The sequence below is a fragment of the Lampetra planeri genome, chromosome 1, assembly GCF_965212315.1.
Source record: "Lampetra planeri chromosome 1, kcLamPlan1.2.h2, whole genome shotgun sequence".
Classification (NCBI taxonomy): domain Eukaryota; kingdom Metazoa; phylum Chordata; class Hyperoartia; order Petromyzontiformes; family Petromyzontidae; genus Lampetra; species Lampetra planeri.
The window spans coordinates 19,548,973-19,569,551 of record NC_136107.1 but is presented as its reverse complement, the minus strand read 5'-3'; the positions used below and the strand labels follow the sequence as shown (position 1 = coordinate 19,569,551).

Genomic DNA, 20,579 nt, shown 5'->3' with positions numbered 1-20,579 from the left:
GACATTGGTATGTGACATTTTTAAGTTGTGTGGGGTATGTTATTGGCAGTACAGCAACACATTATCACACATTTACATATATTGCTTCTGAAAAAAACGTGTACATCCATGTAGTTAAGTTATCAACACCATGCATTTATAGTCCACATTGCTGCGTATGAAAATTTAACTTGGGTAAATTCTGCTTGTTTAATTAAAGTTACTGATATAAATACCACCTCTCGTAGGAGTAAATTGATGCCTTTTATGAATTTGAATATATAGAAATGTCTATCCACCACTGGATGAGGGTCTTCCCATGCAATACGGCTCGTATGGGTTTACCATACTTCATTAAGCGGGTAAGTGTGTGTTGGTGAAGGTGGGGAGAATAGATGATTAAAGGTGGGAGCATTGAAATACAGCACAACTACGGATTTTGATCCACTGCCCTCTGCTACTGACAACAAAGCGCAGGCCACCGATGCCGATGACAACCTGTGTGAGTGCTGGTCATCCATCCAAATGATACAAAAACATGTATAATTAATATGGCCGATCAAATGACTCTCCATCAAAATTATAACATGACACGATATTAAATGAGTCCTTGTGAACACAAAAATTAATATTTATGTTTATTTGCATAGCACTATGTTGGAGTCTCAGTTAGTAGATAATAATCTTGGTATATGCTGCACTACTTATACAAATGAAGCTCATTTGATATAACGTGTGATGGACATGAAGTCTTGGTCAAAATGAGCCAATATTAACCCTTTATTGAACGTCCACCTTCTCAAAGTGGATGTGTATGTGCGTGTGCATGGAAGAAGCCCGCTCATCCACTGCCTTCGGGAAGAGCAGCAGGAGAATCATTATGAAGAGTTCCATGTGGCGTGGGGTGGCCCAAATGGACATCTCATTCCAGGTCTGTCCAGCTGTTTTCCACGGCAGTATACACCATGTTCACACATGTGCGTTTCAAATAAGTGATATTGAAATGTAAAAATTGAAATCTGCTTCTTTGTTCAACTGCACTTAAGCTTTCCATAAGTCACACCAATTTTTGCCACCTCTTTTCTCTAGCACACTGTTACCTAACAAATTACGAATGAAAAATAACGTTTTGATATTCACGTTCATTCAACTATGACAGTATTTATTTTGAAGCATTATAGTACGTCATTTTGTTATTCCATCAGGTGTTTTTTTCCATGTCATTGTACAATGTCCTTTACAGGAGAAAATACTAAAGAAAAACATGAAGGCACTTGGCTCATTTTGCATGGAATGTTGCCCAACATGTCAGGTCCTTACCAGTGCGTTCTGTCTTACAAAGAGAAAGAAAACCACACCCTTATGAGAGTCTCACTGAGCTTCATAGTCCACGGTATGTTACTGTTTTGTGATCGAAAGTAAGGAAGATCACTGAATGACAAAATCGGAGACATCCTCTCACAATGTTACATTTACATCACGATAAGTGATTCGGAAATAACTTTTCAGTTTCTGAAAGATGCACAAAATACACCTTATTACCACATGCTGACCAACAAGCTAACTTCTCTGCGGCAATAAACAATTTTGCATAAACATGAACATGGGCATCCTTGCAGTGGCTTCCGGTCATCCTCGATGCGGCTTTTGGCAAGCTATCGAACAAAGACGGTCACCACATCACACGCTTTCAGATGCGTTTCTGCTGCCGTCTGGAATGCTCTTCCTTCCGATATTAGGAAGCCGCTGGAGCTATGCACTTTTAAATCTAGATTGAAAACTCATTTCTTTAGAAGTGCTCTTTGTGTTTAGTTTGGTGACCTTCCCCCCGCACCTCTGATGAGCACGGTTGGCTATGTACAATGTGAAAGAAATTCGACATACATATATACAAGTAGGTTTCTGACAAGCAAATTGTGTATGTCTCGAGTGTTCTCCCTCGTGTGCATGTGTTTTCCCCAGTCAGTTCAATTTCCTCTCATATAAGACATAATTGGCCAAACAATTGGCTACGTACGGTGCGAAATAAGCTCAACATACAACGTACAACATATACGCTTAAGCAGCCCCCTCCCATGTCATTGTACCTACTGCAGCGTATCGCGAGGTGCAGATGGCGCACACCTTTCTGGTGAATTACTATGCATCAAGCTGCACAGGATACAACAACAATCTGGTGCTGGACCAGCTGGTGGTGGTGCTCAATGGCCTCCTTCGCCGGCTGTACTGCAAGGTGGTGCGGCCCATGCTCGTGTGTCAGTCCATTGTGTACCGCGACGTGGGCCGACAGTACCTGCTGGAGATCTCCTTTGTCGGTTCGCAACACTCAACACCACAGCCACACCTTGGACGTTTTGGGTGTCCTAACCGCGATCAGATTCCGACTGGTTATTGGTTAGAGGACAGATAAAGAGTGATACATCATTTGCTAATGCTATTTGACTGTGCATGTGTGTGCTAAGTGTGTGAATGCATTTGTGTGCTGACCAGGGGTACACAATTTTGTGGGTGTCCCGTGGCCATATCTAAACGTTGTGAGGGTGTGTGAACACCCACGACACCCACAGTGGCTGTGCTTCTGCCATTGTTGCTTACATTATGTACCTATGATACACTGATATTGAGAAATTATGTCGATAAATGTCCCTAACTCAAGAGAGTTAGGGACAACTCAAGAGAGTTAGGGACTACGTTTTCTCATTCAGCTACTCTTTATAATGTTTTTAAGCGTATTAATTTGTATTCTTAGGTTTTTTCGGTAAAGTCACATAGGTAAAACATCAAAATTAATGAAAATAAAATAAAAACAAAAATCACGACGTTTCGGAGGCAACACAAGTCTCCGTCATCAGGTGGGACCGTCACAGCCGAATTAGCTGCATCAAGTGAGGCAATGATTCAAGAAGTAATCCCTTATAAGCAAGTTGAAGGGGGGAGGAGAGGGGGGGGGGCTCATCAGAATGTGGTAGCCAATGAATGGAACGTATCGGGAGGGAGGGGGGCGGGGCTCAAAGACAGCACGGGGCGCCAAGCACAACGCATCGGGAGGGGGAGGGGGGGGGGAGCGGGGCCAAAACAATGGACGACGGCTTGGACGCGGTTTATTTTCATTAATTTTGATGTTTTACCTACGTGACTTTACCGAAAAAACCTAAGAATATGATTCCTTGCAGTCACGAAAGCTTCAAATCTAGAAGTATTAATTTGTCTTATATAATTACTCATATCTGAACTGTTCCTGGTCCACCCACTTCACCGACCCACACTGACCAGCATAAGGAGACCGTCATTCAATAGCAGATGAACAAATTACTAAATTCTATGTTAATCGTTACTTAGTAATGTATACAGAAGTAGGTAACACCAAGCACTGTACACATTACACGGAGTTTGGTGCCGTATACATTTTTTCGGAACTTAGAGCGGTGTAACCATATACAATGAAGTAATTTAATAGTGTATTGTATGGTAGATTTTTATTTTGCTGTGCTCTATTTTGTTTATGACACCATGTGTACATTTATGAACCGTAAAAATAGTTTCCTTGTTTGCAATATAAAATGTGTGCCAATGTAGATAATGGGCCTTAAACTGAAAAGCCACAGTGGTTTCCTGGCCCAAGCAACCATGGGGTAGGGCTCAGCTACCATTCATAGCCTTGATCCAATTGTGAAAATCACACGTTCTTATGATAGCACGGAATCTCCATAGAATGAGAATTGTTGATTTGCTTCGGAGTACTCATTCTATGAATCCTGGATGGTTGAAAAATGTAGTCGATCTCCAAATGGGTTTTCAATTTCACGTCCTTCCAATTGTGAATCATGTGCTCTAACAATCGAGCCACCCAATGTAAATTGTATAGTTAATTGCACTTTTATTGAACATCTCCTTAGAAATAATATGTTCTAGAAATGTACAAACATAGTAGCCTTTTAACAGAGCATTGCTTTTCATATGACACATGAACCTTACACCTATACACGAGTTTTGTTTTTTTACTAGTGAGGCCTTGCAACTTGGAAACATGCTGTGGTCTTTGTGCTTTTCCCCAAGTTGATCCTTATGGCAAAAACTGGCTGAAGACATGCGATGGTCTTTCTATGAAGAAATGTGAAGTCTCCTTAAACCTCAGAGAAAAAGAGGTTTGTATTTTATATTTGAAAAAGTCATGTAATACTGCTTAACCTGCGTATTTGAATTCCCAGTGCTAATTAATTGTATGAAGAAATTTTACACGACGTTCATCATGCGAAACAATACACACACCCAATTAACAAGCTCCAAAAAAACGTCAATGAATCTCTTAGGTATCGAAGACATCGATTACACTGAAGGCTTCGAATGGATTGCCTAATTGACATTCACAAATGTGTTCGTTCTTGCACCCCAGGCTAGTAATATTGTCGAGTCGTTTTTCAAGAAGCAGGAGAGAATAGTGCGCTTCCTGGAAACTCTGCCATCCATATATCTCATTGGAGGCTCGTTGTACAAGTTTAAAGATGCACACTGCATGCCGGGCTATGGGAAGGACAAGATCATTCATCCCGATTGTTCGAGCTGCTGTGGTAAGATGTGAATGCAGTGGGTGCGGAGCAGATGGAAAAAATGGAAACTTTCAAACGAATACTTGTTTATCTCATTAAAATGGTTGAGTGACGGTATCTGATGGTAACAATGTCAACGTCATCCTCTCCAGCTATAACATCAAAGAACGCGTCTATATCCAATTTACCATAACAGTGCCATGTCAAATTTTGTTTTGCTAAGCTAACATGTACTTGTTGGTCCCAGTCTGGCACGGTATGCCAACCTCTGATTAAGCTTTGGCGAGACACAGAGAACTTGTAAACGTTTCTAAACATGGTTGGGGTTCGTGAGGTAGCGGGCCTCGTCCGGAATGTTATCGTGATGTCTGTCTGTTGATCGATTGTTTGCTCAAGATTGTGAGAGTCCTGATGTTGGAGAGGTGATAGTTTTAATTTCAAGGGATTCCACATCATAAAAGTCCTACAGACACACCAGCAGCACCAAAACCTTGTGTGTAAAACAATCACTTCACTCGGATCATAATCCGTACAGGTTCTAAAACAAAAATAGTTCACAGGTCATCATAGCCAATGCTAATTGATGCCACCGCACCGTGTCATCATAACTTATTTTGATGGATACCACAGTGGGTGAAACTCGACACGTGACCTTCAATATTCTCTCACAGTTTCCCACCAATTGGCTTTTTGGTCTTCCTCTGTGTCGCCATCCTCTGGGTACCCACTCCAATATCTGTCTCGTGAAGCCTCTCTCTCTCTTTTCCATTGTACACATACTCGTTGCCTCCGCTTTATAATTACATGTACACGTTGTTTTGTGATGTTATATAACTAACTGCCAGGTTGTGTATCCTATATATCCACACGTTTCCAATTATCCGTAGCCTGCACCTGTATTCAAAAGACCTTTCGTTTATTTTCTATTTTCCTCGTAAAATTCCAACTCTCTGACTCATACAGTAACACGTATAAGACGTATATAAAATACTTACAAAGGGTATGTTAAATAACAATTGTACTATGGGAAATGGTACCCAGACTCAACGCACTTGAAGACACGACATATACAACGGGTTTGCGATAAACATGAGGACATTGACAAAAGCAAGTTAATGATGTATTCGAAATACTTAAACTAGGTTTTAAAATCCAAACAGCCCATTCGGAGAGTGATGAAATGGATACAATATTGTTTTCATTTGGTTAAGACGGTAAGTCATGCATGGTGCGGCGTGTACATTCAGGTTTGTGTTTTTTTGTGCACAGAACCATTACATGGCCACGTATTTACATCAGGACGTGAGATCATATTGTAATTAATAGCAATATTCCCATGGCTGTCTGAGAGAGTCCAATAGAAATAAAGATAACAGGCCACATTGGAATGTAAGTCATGCAGCTATTTTAGTTAATCGTGCAGCTAGTTTCATAACATTAAACAAGGTCAGTGTGCAATGTATGATGCTTAGAGAACCCTTGCATAATGTATTTACTTTTACCTGGTGTCATGGTTGCTGAGGATTGCAAGTCAACAGGGCACTGTTTACAATGTAGGTCTTCGTATAATGGGATGTTGAGCATTATTGTAGTGCACTCTGTGTTCTGGACTCTGACATGTGCTTTAATGAAATTAATACAATTTTATGACATGGAACTATGCAGGGGTGTCGTTAAACATGGAGTAAAATAACCGACGGAAAACTCCATTTAATTGCAAATTTGTTCAGGTGAACATGATGCAATGCATGTATTGTGAGTGCAGGATCAATGTTATCATTGTTACTTCTGCTTGCAGTGGTGTGCAGCCCTCAGATGTACAGCTCCAATACAGACGTCAGATGTGTGGAGTGCAAGAATGCTACCCAATACGGAGCTAGCGAGTGCTGATGACACCATCAAGTGGTGCCATTGGAGAGCACGTGCAATAATTTTATAAGCATGTACTGTAATATGGAAATGATATGCTTCATTCACTCAAAGCAACTGACATCACATCTCATCTCAAAAATTCAAAGGCCAGCTGTCCCTCTGCGGCATGAGATGACATAGCACTGGCCTGCAAGTGGGCATTAGTCTGCTAGTAGGTGGCGATGATTGCTACGTGTGATTCCAATTTAGACATTTGAGTAACGTGTGGGTAATCTTTTTAAAAATAAAATTGAGCAGATTTGGTCCATGACGTCAGCACACAATGCCCAAAAGGTTTCAAATGATGTCACGAGATCTTTTACATCCACAGTGAAGCAGCGGTTTATTTACCAGAAGTATTGACCTGGGCGGCCTATGGGATTTGAACCACAAACCTTTGCAGCAAGCGGTGGATGCGCTACCGCTGGGTGATGCCACCACATGCGACATTTTATTGAACGATGCTGTATAAAGCAATTGTTATTAATTCACGGCCTCATTCCACAGCTTTTCAATAAAAGAACAGCTTCAGTGTTTACTAATCTTATGTACTATTCATTTAGCATGCAGGAGAATATGATGCAATTGCTGTCGTTATTGCAATCATATCAGGTAAGAATGTAAACGACTAGCCGATGTTTTTACATTAAACGATAACTAGTCATTATGGAAACTTTTCAATGAAGTTCTCTGAGTCCCGATGAGGATTTCTAGTTTTTCAGAAGGTGTAGTTTTGCAGGTTCTGGTTGTAGCCTTCTCAGTGAAGGGTGACAGGCAGGAAGGAATATTGCTGGGATGACGTAAAGTAAAAAACAAACTTGACATTCATCAATGACATCAGGTAGAGATAGAAAGGTAAAAAATAATGCCGACTGTTAGAATTAGGTATGACACCATATCTGCCTTCAAAATGTTAATAAAATCACTTGGAAAGAAGTTGACAGTGACACATCGCAGAGTATCAATATGAAATCATATGTTAAGGTCGAGACCAATTGTGGAAATATTGGTTGGTTAATTATGCAAATTAAAGTTGCGTATACATGACGTGCTGCACCTTTTTCCATGCAAAGGCTACAATTGCCAGACGGCACGTATCCGGCAGCTGACGAGATGCCTCCATTTAGTTAACAGTGAGCCCCTGTGTGTGACTTCTCATATACTCGAGCATACAAGCCGCTTGACTCTTGGCTCACTGTTACTTTCGGGGTTTCCTGGCACCTTCCAAGAACACGCATATCCAGCTCAGCATAGTTGATGTTATCTTGATTGTCTTCGTCAGCCTGTAAGTAAGATGTAAACAATAACAATCATCGCCATCCTTAGTTATTACCATTTTAATTTATCAATAATTATCATAATCTTAATTTATCACCATCAATATTGTCTTCATGATGTAATATGAGAATATCCGGCTCACTGACGTATCACACCTTGTCATGGTGATTGGCTCTGCCGGTCCTGGTTTACAGCCAATGGGGGGAAGCCTGGGGGCATGGCCCTGACGTGATGGAAGGGTGACAGCTATGGAGATTGGTTCTGCTGGCTTTGGCCTCAGCCAATGGGGAGATGAGTCATGGGCGTGGTCCCGGGAGCTGACGAGGGAGCCTGGAAGATTCGACGCAGGCTAACGAGGATTGGCTGAAGCGTACTACGTGACCTGGGGATTAAATAGGGGTAGAGAGGAATGACACGTGGTCAGAACGGGAACCAACGGAGGAAGGAGCCACGCGAGAGTGGGGCTCCGAGTTGCCACGTGGCAGTGCGTCTCTCTCGGTCTATCTGTCCCTTCACGTTGTCTACCAGCAGCGTGAAGTAGATGTAACCCAAAGTGAATAAAAGACGGATTCCAGAAGTCGTCTCAAAGAGTCTTATTACAATACCATCATTGTCAAATTAAATATGCATGTGAGCCTCCATCACAGATTTTTGTAGATAGTTTCAAAATTGTTAAAATAGGTGCAGAATTGACGTGCTGAACATGAGTTTGTGTGGAATTGGCATTAATTGTCATACTTTTAATCACAGCTCAAGCATGAATATATTAGCTGATACAGCACAATATATTTTGTCTTAAGGATTCCAGTCAAGGATTGGTTCAGTTACCGTAAGTGCCGTATTAAAATATTGTTAACAAAATACTGCTTGTTATTCAAATTTCATGTAAGTTTGAGCATACGTCCTTCAATGGGCACAGAAAAAACTAAACTAAACTAATTTTATGTTACCAGGTAAGGCCCACTGAACTACGTATTTTTCATAAGCGACCTGGCCACAAATGATAGCTCAACGAAGTGGCGTATCATGTGGGCATTTAGAGCAGCCAAATACAGTAGAACCGCGGAGATCGAACGCACCAGAACTCGAACAAATCGGTGTTCGAACGATATTTCCGAAAAAAAATTTGCCCCGGAAACCGAACGAAATTCGGAGGTCGAACGGGCAATCGCGACTTGAAAGAACCTGTACGGCTGAGATGCGTATGGCCAGCGTGCATGACGCTTGCCCAGACAAAGGTTTACCACCTCCTCCTCCTCACCTTCCACTCAAGCCATCAACTCTCCTTACTACAGGTAAAGTGAAGTTCAATGTTCATTTATTCCATATATTTATTCATTTATTCCATTTATTGTGTTTATTGTTTTTTTTGTATGATTTTATGCATGTAATTACTGTAAACCTCGTGTAAAAATGCTTTATAATGAGAGATTTCTTGTGTCTGGAACCAATTAATGTCATTTATATTCATTCTTATCGGGGAAATTAAGTCGGTGTTCGAACAAATCGGTGTTCGAATGGCCTTCTGGAACGAATTAAGTTCGATCTCCGGGGTACCACTGTACTCTAAACGCAAGTTGATTCTAAATGTTGGAGGAAAAACCGAACAACCCGGAGAAGAATCCACGGGGAGAACATGCACACTCCAAATATACAGGCGTCAGAGTCACGATCAAACGCACGACTTCCTGCAGAAAAGGCGAGGCAGGTAACATCTCGCCTTCGCAAGTAGACTCATTGTATCTCATAACACATTCCTGCGGAGGGAGCTGGTAGGAACGTTGGGTTGCTCGGTCAATGGCCAGGGTCAACGGCGGCGTGGTGTATTCCGCAAATATGCCCGACTGTGAGGGCGGGCACAAGCCGGCGTGAGTAGGTTTAACGTTGAGTTTTATAAGGGCACCACGGGGTGACCAGCCCCTCCCCACCCAGCCCCACCCCTCCCACCCCCCACCCAGCCCCACCCTCCCCACCCAGCCCCTCCCTCCCCACCCAGCCCCTCCCTGCACGACGGACACAATAATCCCCTGTGGGCTGGTGTAACCAGGATGTTCCCACCAGTAAAACACACTGTACTTACTGGCCATAGATCTATATGCATTAGCCAGGATTAGTGCAAAAAGAACCAATGCCTAAAAATGAACATCAGAGTGTGACATAATGTTACACCATATTTATATTCAACTGACCTGGCAAGTTGTTTGTTTACCGACTTGTTTGTCTGCAAATGTAACAAGACATGAGGCACAACTTTAGACTGGTTTCATTCTTAGACTCATCAGTACAATAGTCATCAGTATTCACTTGCTATATACCTCTGAGAGCCCCATATACCTCTGAGAGCCCCATATACGGAGAGGGTTCTGTTGGAATGGGTTTTCCTGTCATTTACAAACTTGAGTCGCGTGAGAGCAACATGGACATGTGCCATCAAGCAACCGCGTTGAGGGGTTACGATAGGCGATGTATTCATCCAATAGTGGATAGACGTCGCTGAAAACAATTATATTAACGGAGCAAACAGTGGCACCGTGGTTTGCGCACTGCGCTATGAATTAACCCAGTGACACGAGTCCGATACCCGGCACCAAATGAACGGTGGTGAGTGATATCCGAACTGGTTCTGGGCCCCTCAGTTCACCAACCCATATTGACCAGAATGGTGAAGTATGATCAAACAACCCTCACAACCAAATATGGTGCATGGAGGCCGCATCCATCCATCCTTCATCCAACCGATACTTAATGCATTTTTACGTGGAGGGATGGATATGCGATGGAAACATTGCTTATTTATTTTGTAATCTATATTCGCCACGACAATTAATTCTCATTGTTTAAAAAATGGTAGTATGATGGTTCCCTGAGGAAGTATAGCATTTACGATACGTACAGTATTTAACACTTTATCAATAGTTCTGAGATGTATAATTGAGGCCACGATAGTTTGGGTCTGGAGTGCATTTCAAGACAACACGTGATACGATTTAGCAAAAATTGATGTTTTTGTTTGACTGTCATGAACTGTGGTATTCAAACAAGCATAATTGAAGAAGTAGAGCAGATAAAAATATACATTCAATGTGTAGTGACATCGGAGATGTCGGGGATGTCACTGTATGGTGCCGGGTCGTGCCGTTCGATGTTCCTACATCGTGGACAACACCGTGTGGGTAGCTGTGTGCGACACCAGCCCTAGCGGGGCTTGGCGAGCACTGGGATAGTGCGAGCACCACGCACAGCGTGTGATGGGGGCTCCCCTGAGGGGGAGGGGGTGAGTGTCAGCCCAGGGGCAGGGTTGCCCCAGGCCATGGCACTCTGGTTAACCCCGTAGACACGTGATCGGGTCTGTCCACACAGAGCGCTCCAGATGGGGGACTAGTGGATGATCACGTGCCCGGAGAGAGCTCTTGAGAAGGATCGAGAGGGAACGAGAATGTTCAGGAAGGCGGGTGGGGCCGAGGGCGGAGCGGCCCGGACCGGAGAGGGATATAAGGCGGGTCCCTGAGAGGGACCAGAGTCGCTGCATTCTACAAGCTGGAAGCTCAACACCTACAAGCTGGAAGCTCTATGTCTACAAGCTGGAAGCTCAACATCTACAAGCTGGAAGCTCAACATCTACAAGCTGGAAGCTCAACATTTACAAGCTGGAAGCTCAACATCAACAAGCTGGAAGCTCAACATCTACAAGCTGGAAGCTCTACGTCTCAAGCTGAAGCTCTCCGTCCTACGAGGCAACCACGTGGTCGGAGACCCGAGTGAGGGATCGACCCTTTGTAGCAGTAACTCGCCGTAGTCTGGTGAAGGGGCAATTACCCCTTTGTGTTACGGTGTTACAAATAAAAGTGTTGCCTCTAAAAGGAACGTCTGCGACTCAGTTGGACCCACTACAAATGTAATCCTGAAAACAGGAATTTGCTTTACACTCACTATATGTAAATATGTTTTGTTTATGATTTGTATATAATATATCTATATATATTCAAGGATATGCATGTTTGATATACTGTTTTTATATATGATATATAGATATATCAGATATAAAAACAGTATAACCTTAAAATAATTGAATTCTCAAGACATGGTTGAAACTTCTGGTCGTGTGTACAGTGATTCACATATCTCTAGAAGCATACATGTTATACCGTATTAAGTGCATTAACTACATTGCATTACTGACATACTGGTAAGGGTGTGTAGATTACATATATGTTAGGATGTTATCTATTTTGAGGTGTGTTCCTGCTTATCTCAGTTGAGTTTCCACAGGCTGCTTAGAGGCTGCTTACATGTTTCCAAATATTGCCAATGTGCCCTGCAAAGTGTGAATGAGTTGACATTTAATTGACACCACCTTTCCTTTTCTAACCCCTCTTGCAGTATTAACCTCTGTCAGTACAGACCATCCAGACCATGCCTGCCCTACCTTGGTGTCTCAGTATAGTGTAGTTTGTGTTGAGTTCCTATAGGGAAGTCACTGTAACTAACTTTGCAGTGCAAATTATTTTTAGGGTATTTTAGCAGCTTGTGTTTAACAGACCCAATCTGGCATGACTCCGGATGCAGGCACTCACCACGGTGATGCTTCTTGCGGAACCAAAGTTTGAATCCAACAATGGGGGCGACAATCAATAGCAGAAGCAGCAGCACCACTCCTACACAAATCATGATCACTACGATATGGGAAATTTATTTTATTAAGTAATGCACAGATGTTTCACTTACACCAGCAACAGCATTGTTTTTTTGTTTATAAAGTATTTGTGAGCAAGAACAATACACATATACTGGGAGAGTCAACCAATGTACATAATAAATACAATTCAGCAACTTCGCCAATCCATTATTGGATGAAAGTTTCCCTATGCCATGACGTCATAGAGGTTTTCTTTCACCATATTTCAGCCTGCTGGTCAGTGCCAGTTAGAGAACGTGGGTGGGGGGAGCCCAGAACTGCTTCAGATATCATTCGTTACTCATAGTAGCTTTGGCTGGGAATCAAATTCAGGATTCCGGATTCATATTGCAGTGCAATAACCATCTGCACTATTTCTCCATTCCAATATATATTATACAATACTGGGAACTAGAGTACTTTACAGCTCATTGTCAATGCACTCGAGGATGAATGCTTCCCCTCACCTTATCAGTTATGGGAGTTTCTTTATTTCACGCTACCGACCGGCGTGGGTTGGTTGGGGGGGAGGGTACTCGGGGCGAGTTCAGATTTCACTGCACACTGATGTTAGCCATGCTTGATAATGATCAAACTTGGGGTGGCCAGCGTAATAGTGCAGTGCGATAACCACTATGCTACCTCATGCATACTGGGACTTACTTCCTTCAAATAGTACATTTTGGACACGGACCAAATGTGGGTGTTATTTAAAAAAAAAATTGACCATTAAAAGTTAGCGTATCCTCCCATATCACCCCATACCTGTCAGAACAGAGATTTTGCAGAAAAAGTGTGTCCTTATAAATAACCACTATGCTACCTCATGCATACTGGGACTTACTTCCTTCAAATAGTACATTTTGGACACGGACCAAATGTGGGTGTTATTAAAAAAAAATTGACCATTAAAAGTTAGCGTATCCTCCCATATCACCCCATACCTGTCAGAAGAGAGATTTTGCAGAAAAAGTGTGTCCTTATAATCATACATGACCTCCAACAAGATGTTTGGAAACACTAATGTAACGTATTCTTTGGGTGTTTCGGTAAAGTCACGTCGTCAAAGAAAATAAAAAAATAAGAAAATAAAAATAAACTACGACGTATCGATCGCAACACACTTGTTGTTGCGATCGAAACGTCGTAGTTTTTTTTGTCTTCTTTTGTGTTATTTTATTTGAACCTATCTACGTGACTTTACCGAAAGACCCAAAGCATATGAATTCCTGCAGTCACGAAAGCTTTAAGTCAATAACTAATGTAACGTTCACCTCATACAATATATTCCATTTATAGAGAATGAGAGTGCTTGCAGTTTATGGACTCACAATTTGTGTCGTATGAAGAGTCTTTATCTTAAAGTCCCCATGATGGGGATGACACGCAGGGAAATTAGATATTACGGTTAAAACCCAGTATAAGTTCAGAGCATACAAAGCTATTTCAACCCCCATAGAATTGGTAAAATAATCCGTTACATTTGAATCCCACTTTGGATAGCGGAGTGGCTTTTAAATAATTATCTCCACTTCATAGCATTTGGGAAACACATTGAAAAATAATTTGAAAATACAGTGGATAAAGATGTATTCACCTAATTTGTCTACACTTGTGGAGAAAGCGATCGTGAAATTATACGCATACAATAAAATAAAATATCAGAGTCATGTTGTTTGCACGCTTTATGCCCATTTTCCATTAAATGAATGCAGAATGGCATAGCAGTGAACTGTGTTTTCCATGGTTCAGTGGTAATACTTCCATAGCTTGAGTGTCCTTTGAGTGAAAGATTTTCTTGAATATTTGTGCCAAAAAGACGTAACTTTTTTAAGCAAAAATAAAATTGACGAGTTGTGCTGCTAATTAATTTACAGGCATCATCAATAAAGGGATTTCCTTTGAGCCGTGCAGACAGGAACACCCAAGCATAAGCTAAGACTGCATAAAATTACCCGAATGGTGAACAGACTTTAATAAAAGGGCGGTAAAAATAGCATATTTACAAATAGTCATTATTGCTCTGTCAGTTTAACACGTAGGCTTTCGCGACCAATATTATTCATAATCAACGTTTTTGGGTTTAGATCCCGTTATTTATAAATGTGTCGTAACCCTCCACCACCCGACACGGCCAATCAGTAAAAAAGTGTCACGTTGACAAAGGACAAATAGTTCACTGCTTTAGCCCACCGGTGTGTTGAAGCATGAAACCACAACATTTACAATTTGAGTACGACGTTTCGCTGGAAATTGCATCCAGCATCATCGGGCAATTCGCCAGAATGGTGAGGCTCTCCTGTCTCCCGTTCTTATATAGAGCAGCAGCAGGGTGACGTCATCATTAACTCATCAGGTGCAGAGATTTGAGGGGGGGTTATTGTAATTATTTACTAGATTAGTAATCAGGCAGTTGTTACGATGCGAGTTGTAGATTATTAATCACTTGGAATGTGTTTTAATGTGATTATGCTACGTTAGTAATCAGTTAGTGTTTGTTTCCCCTATAAGGAATTGTAATGTATCTTATTTAATAATACGCTTCCGGGCCACACTAAGCCTGTAGCTGTCTGAGCGATTAAAGTTATTTCTGTTTCTCTCAATTTCAATGGATTCTCTAATTAATCTTTGCCAGTAGTAACTAGTTTTACACAACACTTCAACGTTGTCAAAATCAATTGAGTGTCCCTGTTGGCAAGCATGTTCTGCCACTGCCGACAGTTGTGTTTGCGATAGTTTAATATTTCTCTGGTGTTCATTTAGTCTTACACTAATGTTACGCCCTGTCTGTCCAATATAGCATCTGCCACATAAACAATTAATCCTATATACACCTTCTGTTGATAATTTAGGTAATTCGTCTTTAGTGCAAGTTACTAGTTGTTGAATTTTGTGTACTGTACCAAATCTTACTGTAATATTTTGCTTTTGCAAAACACGGGCTAATTTGTCAGTTACTCCTGAGATAAATTGTATTTTTATTGTTTTAATAATCTGATCGCTTTCAGCAGTGTTGCTTTGCGATCGTGATTTGGCATTTAGTGCTCTGTTAATTTGAGCATTATTGTAGCCCTTCTGTCTTAGTGCTTCTTTAACATGTTTAATCTCTCTCACTAGACTTTCACCATCTGACACTGTTTTAGCCCGATGTATGAGCGTCTTGATAAGAGAGGATTTCTGAGCTGGGTGATGATGCGAATCTGCTAAAACAGTGTCAGATGGTGAAAGTCTAGTGAGAGAGATTAAACATGTTAAAGAAGCACTAAGACAGAATGGCTACAATAATGCTCAAATTAACAGAGCACTAAATGCCAAATCACGATCGCAAAGCAACACTGCTGAAAGCGATCAGATTATGAAAACAATAAAAATACCATTTATCTCAGGAGTAACTGACAAATTAGCCCGTGTTTTGCAAAAGCAAAACATTACAGTAAGATTTGGTACAGTACACAAAATTCAACAACTAGTAACTTGCACTAAAGACGAATTACCTAAATTATCAACAGAAGGTGTATATAGGATTAATTGTTTATGTGGCAGATGCTATATTGGACAGACAGGGCGTAACATTAGTGTAAGACTAAATGAACACCAGATAAATATTAAACTATCGCAAACACAACTGTCGGCAGTGGCAGAACATGCTTGCCAACAGGGACACTCAATTGATTTTGACAACGTTGAAGTGTTGTGTAAAACTAGTTACTACTGGCAAAGACTAATTAGAGAATCCATTGAAATTGAGAGAAACAGAAATAACTTTAATCGCTCAGACAGCTACAGGCTTAGTGCGGCCTGGAAGCGTATTATTAAATAAGATACATTACAATTCCTTATAGGGGAAACAAACACTAACTGATAACTAACGTAGCACAATCACAATAAAACACATTCCAAGTGATTAATAATCTACAACTCGCATCGTAACAACTGCCTGATTACTAATCTAGTAAATAATTACAATAACCCCCCCCCCACCCTCAAATCTCTGCACCTAATGAGTTAATGATGACGTCACCCTGCTGCTGCTCTATATAAGAACGGGAGACAGAGGAGAGCCTCACCATTCTGGCGAATTGCCCGATGATGCTGGATGCAATTTCCAGCAAAACGTCGTACTCAAATTGTAAATGTTGTGGTTTCATGCTTCAACACACCGGTGGGCTAAAGCAGTGAACTATTTGTCTTTTGTCAACGTGACACTTTTTTACTGATTGGCCGTGTCGGGTGGTGGAGGGTTACGACACAATTATAAATAACGCGATCTAAACCCAAAAACGTTGATTTTTGAATTATTGCTCTGTGTTTGTCTCCAGGTTTTATGCAACCCTTTGATCAATTTGACCGATTTTGAATAAAGCCACTCCTTAATATCAACACAACTTTACAGGAAAGTGTCATTCTTATTGGAGTATCTTTGAGAGAGAGCTAGAACGTGAACTGTAAGTTTCAGATCTGTGTTGTTCAGGCTCAAACACATTTGGCCTTATTACCTGGGATGGAAGAGCCATGGGCTGTGGGGGAGGAGAAACACACACGAATTTGAATTGAACATGTCCCCACTATATCCAAACGTGCGTTACAATCGAGCACACGTGATTTCCTGCTTATCTCCTAACAGCCCTGAGCAGAGGCGAGTGTCTCCATAGGTCAACAATCGTTGACTTCCTCATCAAGTAGAAGTGGCAGCAACACAATAAAAAGGATGAAGCAACACGATGGCTTTTTTTTTAAACAGAGCTACGTGAGTATACATTGGTAGCGACGGTCATTTGAATAATATATTTTCGCCTATACAGGAATGTAAACTCTGATGTGAAATGTTTCCATTATGTAACATCTTACTTGATTTGGTGTGATTGATGACAAGCAGCTCCACGATGGCTTTAATTTCTTTATAGGAGCGCCAAATAGGTCCCAGTGCTATGCGATACCATGTTTGTGCTAAGCAGCAGTAGTTCCCTGCAGTTTCTTTGAGAACCTCCATGAAAGTCAAATTAAACACGTTTCCGTCGGTCTTCCAGATCAATCTACCACCCTGTGAAGAGGAGGGATAATCTTTTTTATACCAAATCTGATCTCTTCCACCTACACGAGATGCGCTGGCACAGTTACTGAGTTTTGGGCATTTATGCCAGTTGACGGATAAATACTCATTTCCAGCTTCCTTTACAATGCACATTAAGGTTGTGTTTGAGCCTTCACTCACGGATAGTTTCGACTGAGCCACCGACACGTTTAAACCATTGGTCAGACCTGTGAAAAGAAATTGTTTGCGTTCAATAAAAAGCAAATAAAACACAAAAAACCGACACAAAGTTTATATTCAAACTACTGTATATGCCTCTTTCACACCGTCCCCCGCATAAACAATAAAACATATATTTTTGTTATGCAACCCATCCGCCACACGACCATCTGGGAGACAATCTTATCAGCAGCATTGGTTCACTACACGAACACACTGTGGACCGGTCTCGACATGCAATATTTCATCAGGAGCCAGTTCTGCTTGAACCAACGCTGGAGAAATCGCCAGATGTCCACGGGCAAAGGGACCTCACTGTGTGTAAAACTATATAATGCATCACACAAAATACCCATTGTGGCTGTTAACATGAGCTCCCAGAATCACTTGTGGCCAATGGGTTGCGTGAAATTACGTTTTGTGGAGCGTCTGTATACAGCAGGCAGATTGTTGAATTAGTCTATTATATTTTCCGGCATACACTTACAAGACACGGAGACAAAACTGAGAACAAGCTATTAAAATAGTGCATAAATTAACATTAGCTTTTTTATTTTCCATAAACTTACCTCTAACGTTGACATAACTGCTGTATTACTCGAAAAGAAGGGCTTGAAACTAAATACACATCCGGCCAAACTTTCTTTGAATTAAATTTGGAAAATTATTATAAATTGTAGTGAATTTTAAAGAATTATGTTAACACATCAAATTTTTATTATTAAAAATAACAACACAAATCAATTACACGGTCACATATTTAATTCTCAAATAAGTGTAAACCATATTTACCTGAAGTCTTGTACAAAACGAGCAGACAAATGACCATTGTCAGAGACATTTTAACCGGGATGCATGCACTCTGCTGCAGCTGTCTTCACAGAAATGAGAAGTGGTTTAATTTCTAGCAACTTATGAGTTCTACTGGAGTTTGCAAGTTAGAGACGTGTAGAGGAGTATTGTGGGTATCCAATGAGGGGGCGAGCGGAAGGAGGTTACGTAAGGGCTTTCGGATGGCTCTTGCAAGAAGTGGGTGGTGCCAAGAAAGAGGAGGAGCCGGCCAAAGACGTCTTAAGGGGGGCCCCATGACCGGGGCGGGGTCGTCGTTGGGGACCAGGGCAAGGATGGGCTGGAAGAGGGTCTTTCTACTCGTCGCGGAGCGGTGTTGGCTTTTCCCCCGCTCCGGGCAGACGAGTGAGAGAGTCAAGGGATAACCAGGGTAGGATCCGAAGAGTTTCTAAGTGTCCTGGTTAAGGACCGAGATAGAGCGCACCTACAGAGGTGTGAGTGGATGATGCCGAGTGTGGAAGTGGTTTAAGAAACGGCAACAGCCCTTACAGTGTTCCTCGTCTCCGCGTGGTTCTACTGCACAACAGGCGTACACACAGAGATTTCATCGCAGCCTGGGTTGATTGCTTGGCTCTTCGACATTCGCCAACTTCGTGTAAATGTCCCTGAAGTGGACTGCCCATTGGTGGAGCGTGTTGATGCAACAATGGTTACTAAATAATTCTGAAACAAAAAGTTACGTTTCCAGTGTATAATGTGCACAGATCTTCAGGATTTACCTCGTCACATTGACTCTGTAATGATACGTGCTCATTGAGACTAGTTTTCACTTATATTAGGACATTCAGTGCGTAGTGAGAAAATGCAAACATCCAGCACTCAATGCATATACCGGACTGTAAAACACTCCAATGAACGTTTAATGACCCGTTATAAGGTCGCACTCATTATACTCCAAGTGACACCTTGCTGATCTCGTCAAGAAACGTAAACCATCACGCGAACTCTGGTCATCTTTAAAGCGGCTTTTGGCGAGCCATCGAACAAAGATAGGTCCCTACATCGCGCACTTTCAGATGTGCTGCTGCGGCCCGTCTGGAACGCTCTTCCTTCCAACATTAAACACTGGAGCTATGCACTTCTAAATCTAGATTGAAAATTGATTTCTTTACAACTTATTTGTGTTTAGTTTGTTGTCCTTCTCGCACACCTCCGATTAGCACGGTTGGCGACGTACGGTGGTGCGAAAGAAGTAATACATTTGTTGAGGTGCAAAGACGACTCGGAGGCAGATCTTCTTAGGGACTTACGCCAGAGGTTTATGAGGGGCTTGCGCCAAGGGTTTATTAAGGGCTTACGCCAAATACGGACTCAGGTATAATATACTTGTCCCCAGGGCTAGGGGTCCTAGGCTCCCGACCACGACTAGCTTCCCGGGCTCTTTCCACTGCGCCGACCGAGGGATCATCCAACATCGGCCAACCGGGTAAACCAGCCACTCCTAATGCTAGCGCTAGTTTTCTTCCAGACTCCGTCAGCCCTACCCCTGGGTCTATCTTCCACCCTTTCACGTTCCCGTGCTCCTGCGACGACCCCGCTCATGTCACGGGCTCCCGCTTAAGTACCCCAAGGGGACATGACGTCATTGCCCCGCCCCCTTTGCACGACGTCACTTCCCGTGATGTCATCGCACCGGAAGGTGAGCGTGACGTAATGTCCCCGACTACTCCTCTACACTTACATTCCTTCCATGTGAAAGCATTAGTTTCAGACAAATATCAACAGGTGGGCTGCGATCCATTAACCAGCGAGGAGAAACTTTAGTAATTAAAGAGTAGGCAGGATTGGTGAAGAAATGAGCCCACTCCCATCCTGCCAGCCAAGCGTACCTAAAGGATGGGCCAAGGGAAATCTGCTTCCGGTGTGTGGTGGAAATTACAAATTTCCATAACAGGCGTCAGTCTTCCCACAGAGAAAAAATCGGACTGCTGGTGAGTTCCCAATAGAGAGGTGTTACTCATGTAATCGATGATGATGGTGACGATGGAGGTGTTTTTGATGACGATGCTGAGTATGATTCCACCGCACCTCAATGCCGCAGTAATTTGGCAGTTTTTCTTATTGGTGTCCAATGCGCCACCGAACCCAC

General features: G+C 42.1%; 2 protein-coding genes across 2 annotated transcripts; one reads left to right on the top strand and one right to left on the bottom strand.

The window, feature by feature from the left end:
* Positions 1 to 1,232: 1,232 nt before the first annotated feature.
* On the top strand, positions 1,233 to 7,081 carry LOC144719801 (zona pellucida-binding protein 2-like). The gene is made up of 5 exons (XM_078596003.1): positions 1,233 to 1,372; positions 2,076 to 2,294; positions 4,036 to 4,124; positions 4,373 to 4,547; positions 6,325 to 7,081. Exons 1-5 carry the CDS (start codon positions 1,273 to 1,275, stop codon positions 6,414 to 6,416), a joined length of 675 nt encoding a protein of 224 aa, XP_078452129.1. The 5' UTR covers positions 1,233 to 1,272; the 3' UTR covers positions 6,417 to 7,081.
* Positions 4,609 to 20,462, bottom strand: LOC144719792 (uncharacterized). The gene is made up of 8 exons (XM_078595991.1): positions 18,434 to 20,462; positions 17,603 to 17,649; positions 17,239 to 17,431; positions 16,887 to 16,907; positions 13,722 to 13,748; positions 12,290 to 12,388; positions 9,905 to 9,936; positions 4,609 to 7,720 (listed from the first exon to the last, which is right to left on the bottom strand). The coding sequence occupies exons 1-8, from the start codon at positions 18,480 to 18,482 to the stop codon at positions 7,565 to 7,567; spliced, it is 624 nt and encodes a 207-aa protein (XP_078452117.1). The 5' UTR covers positions 18,483 to 20,462; the 3' UTR covers positions 4,609 to 7,564.
* Positions 20,463 to 20,579: the final 117 nt, after the last annotated feature.

Excerpts from the sequence above, each read along its gene's own strand:
- LOC144719801 (XM_078596003.1), top strand. The coding sequence starts at position 1,273 with ATGTTGCCCAACATGTCAGGTCCTTACCAGTGCGTTCTGTCTTACAAA. Across the intron at positions 2,295-4,035 it reads GCTGGAGATCTCCTTTGTCG|TTGATCCTTATGGCAAAAAC; the intron begins GTTCGCAACACT and ends CTTTTCCCCAAG. Across the intron at positions 4,125-4,372 it reads TAAACCTCAGAGAAAAAGAG|GCTAGTAATATTGTCGAGTC; the intron begins GTTTGTATTTTA and ends CTTGCACCCCAG.
- LOC144719792 (XM_078595991.1), bottom strand. The coding sequence starts at position 18,482 with ATGTCTCTGACAATGGTCATTTGTCTGCTCGTTTTGTACAAGACTTCA. Across the intron at positions 12,389-13,721 it reads CTCTTCATACGACACAAATT|TGATCATGATTTGTGTAGGA; the intron begins GTGAGTCCATAA and ends CCCATATCGTAG. Across the intron at positions 9,937-12,289 it reads CCGCAAGAAGCATCACCGTG|ACAAACAAGTCGGTAAACAA; the intron begins GTGAGTGCCTGC and ends TTACATTTGCAG.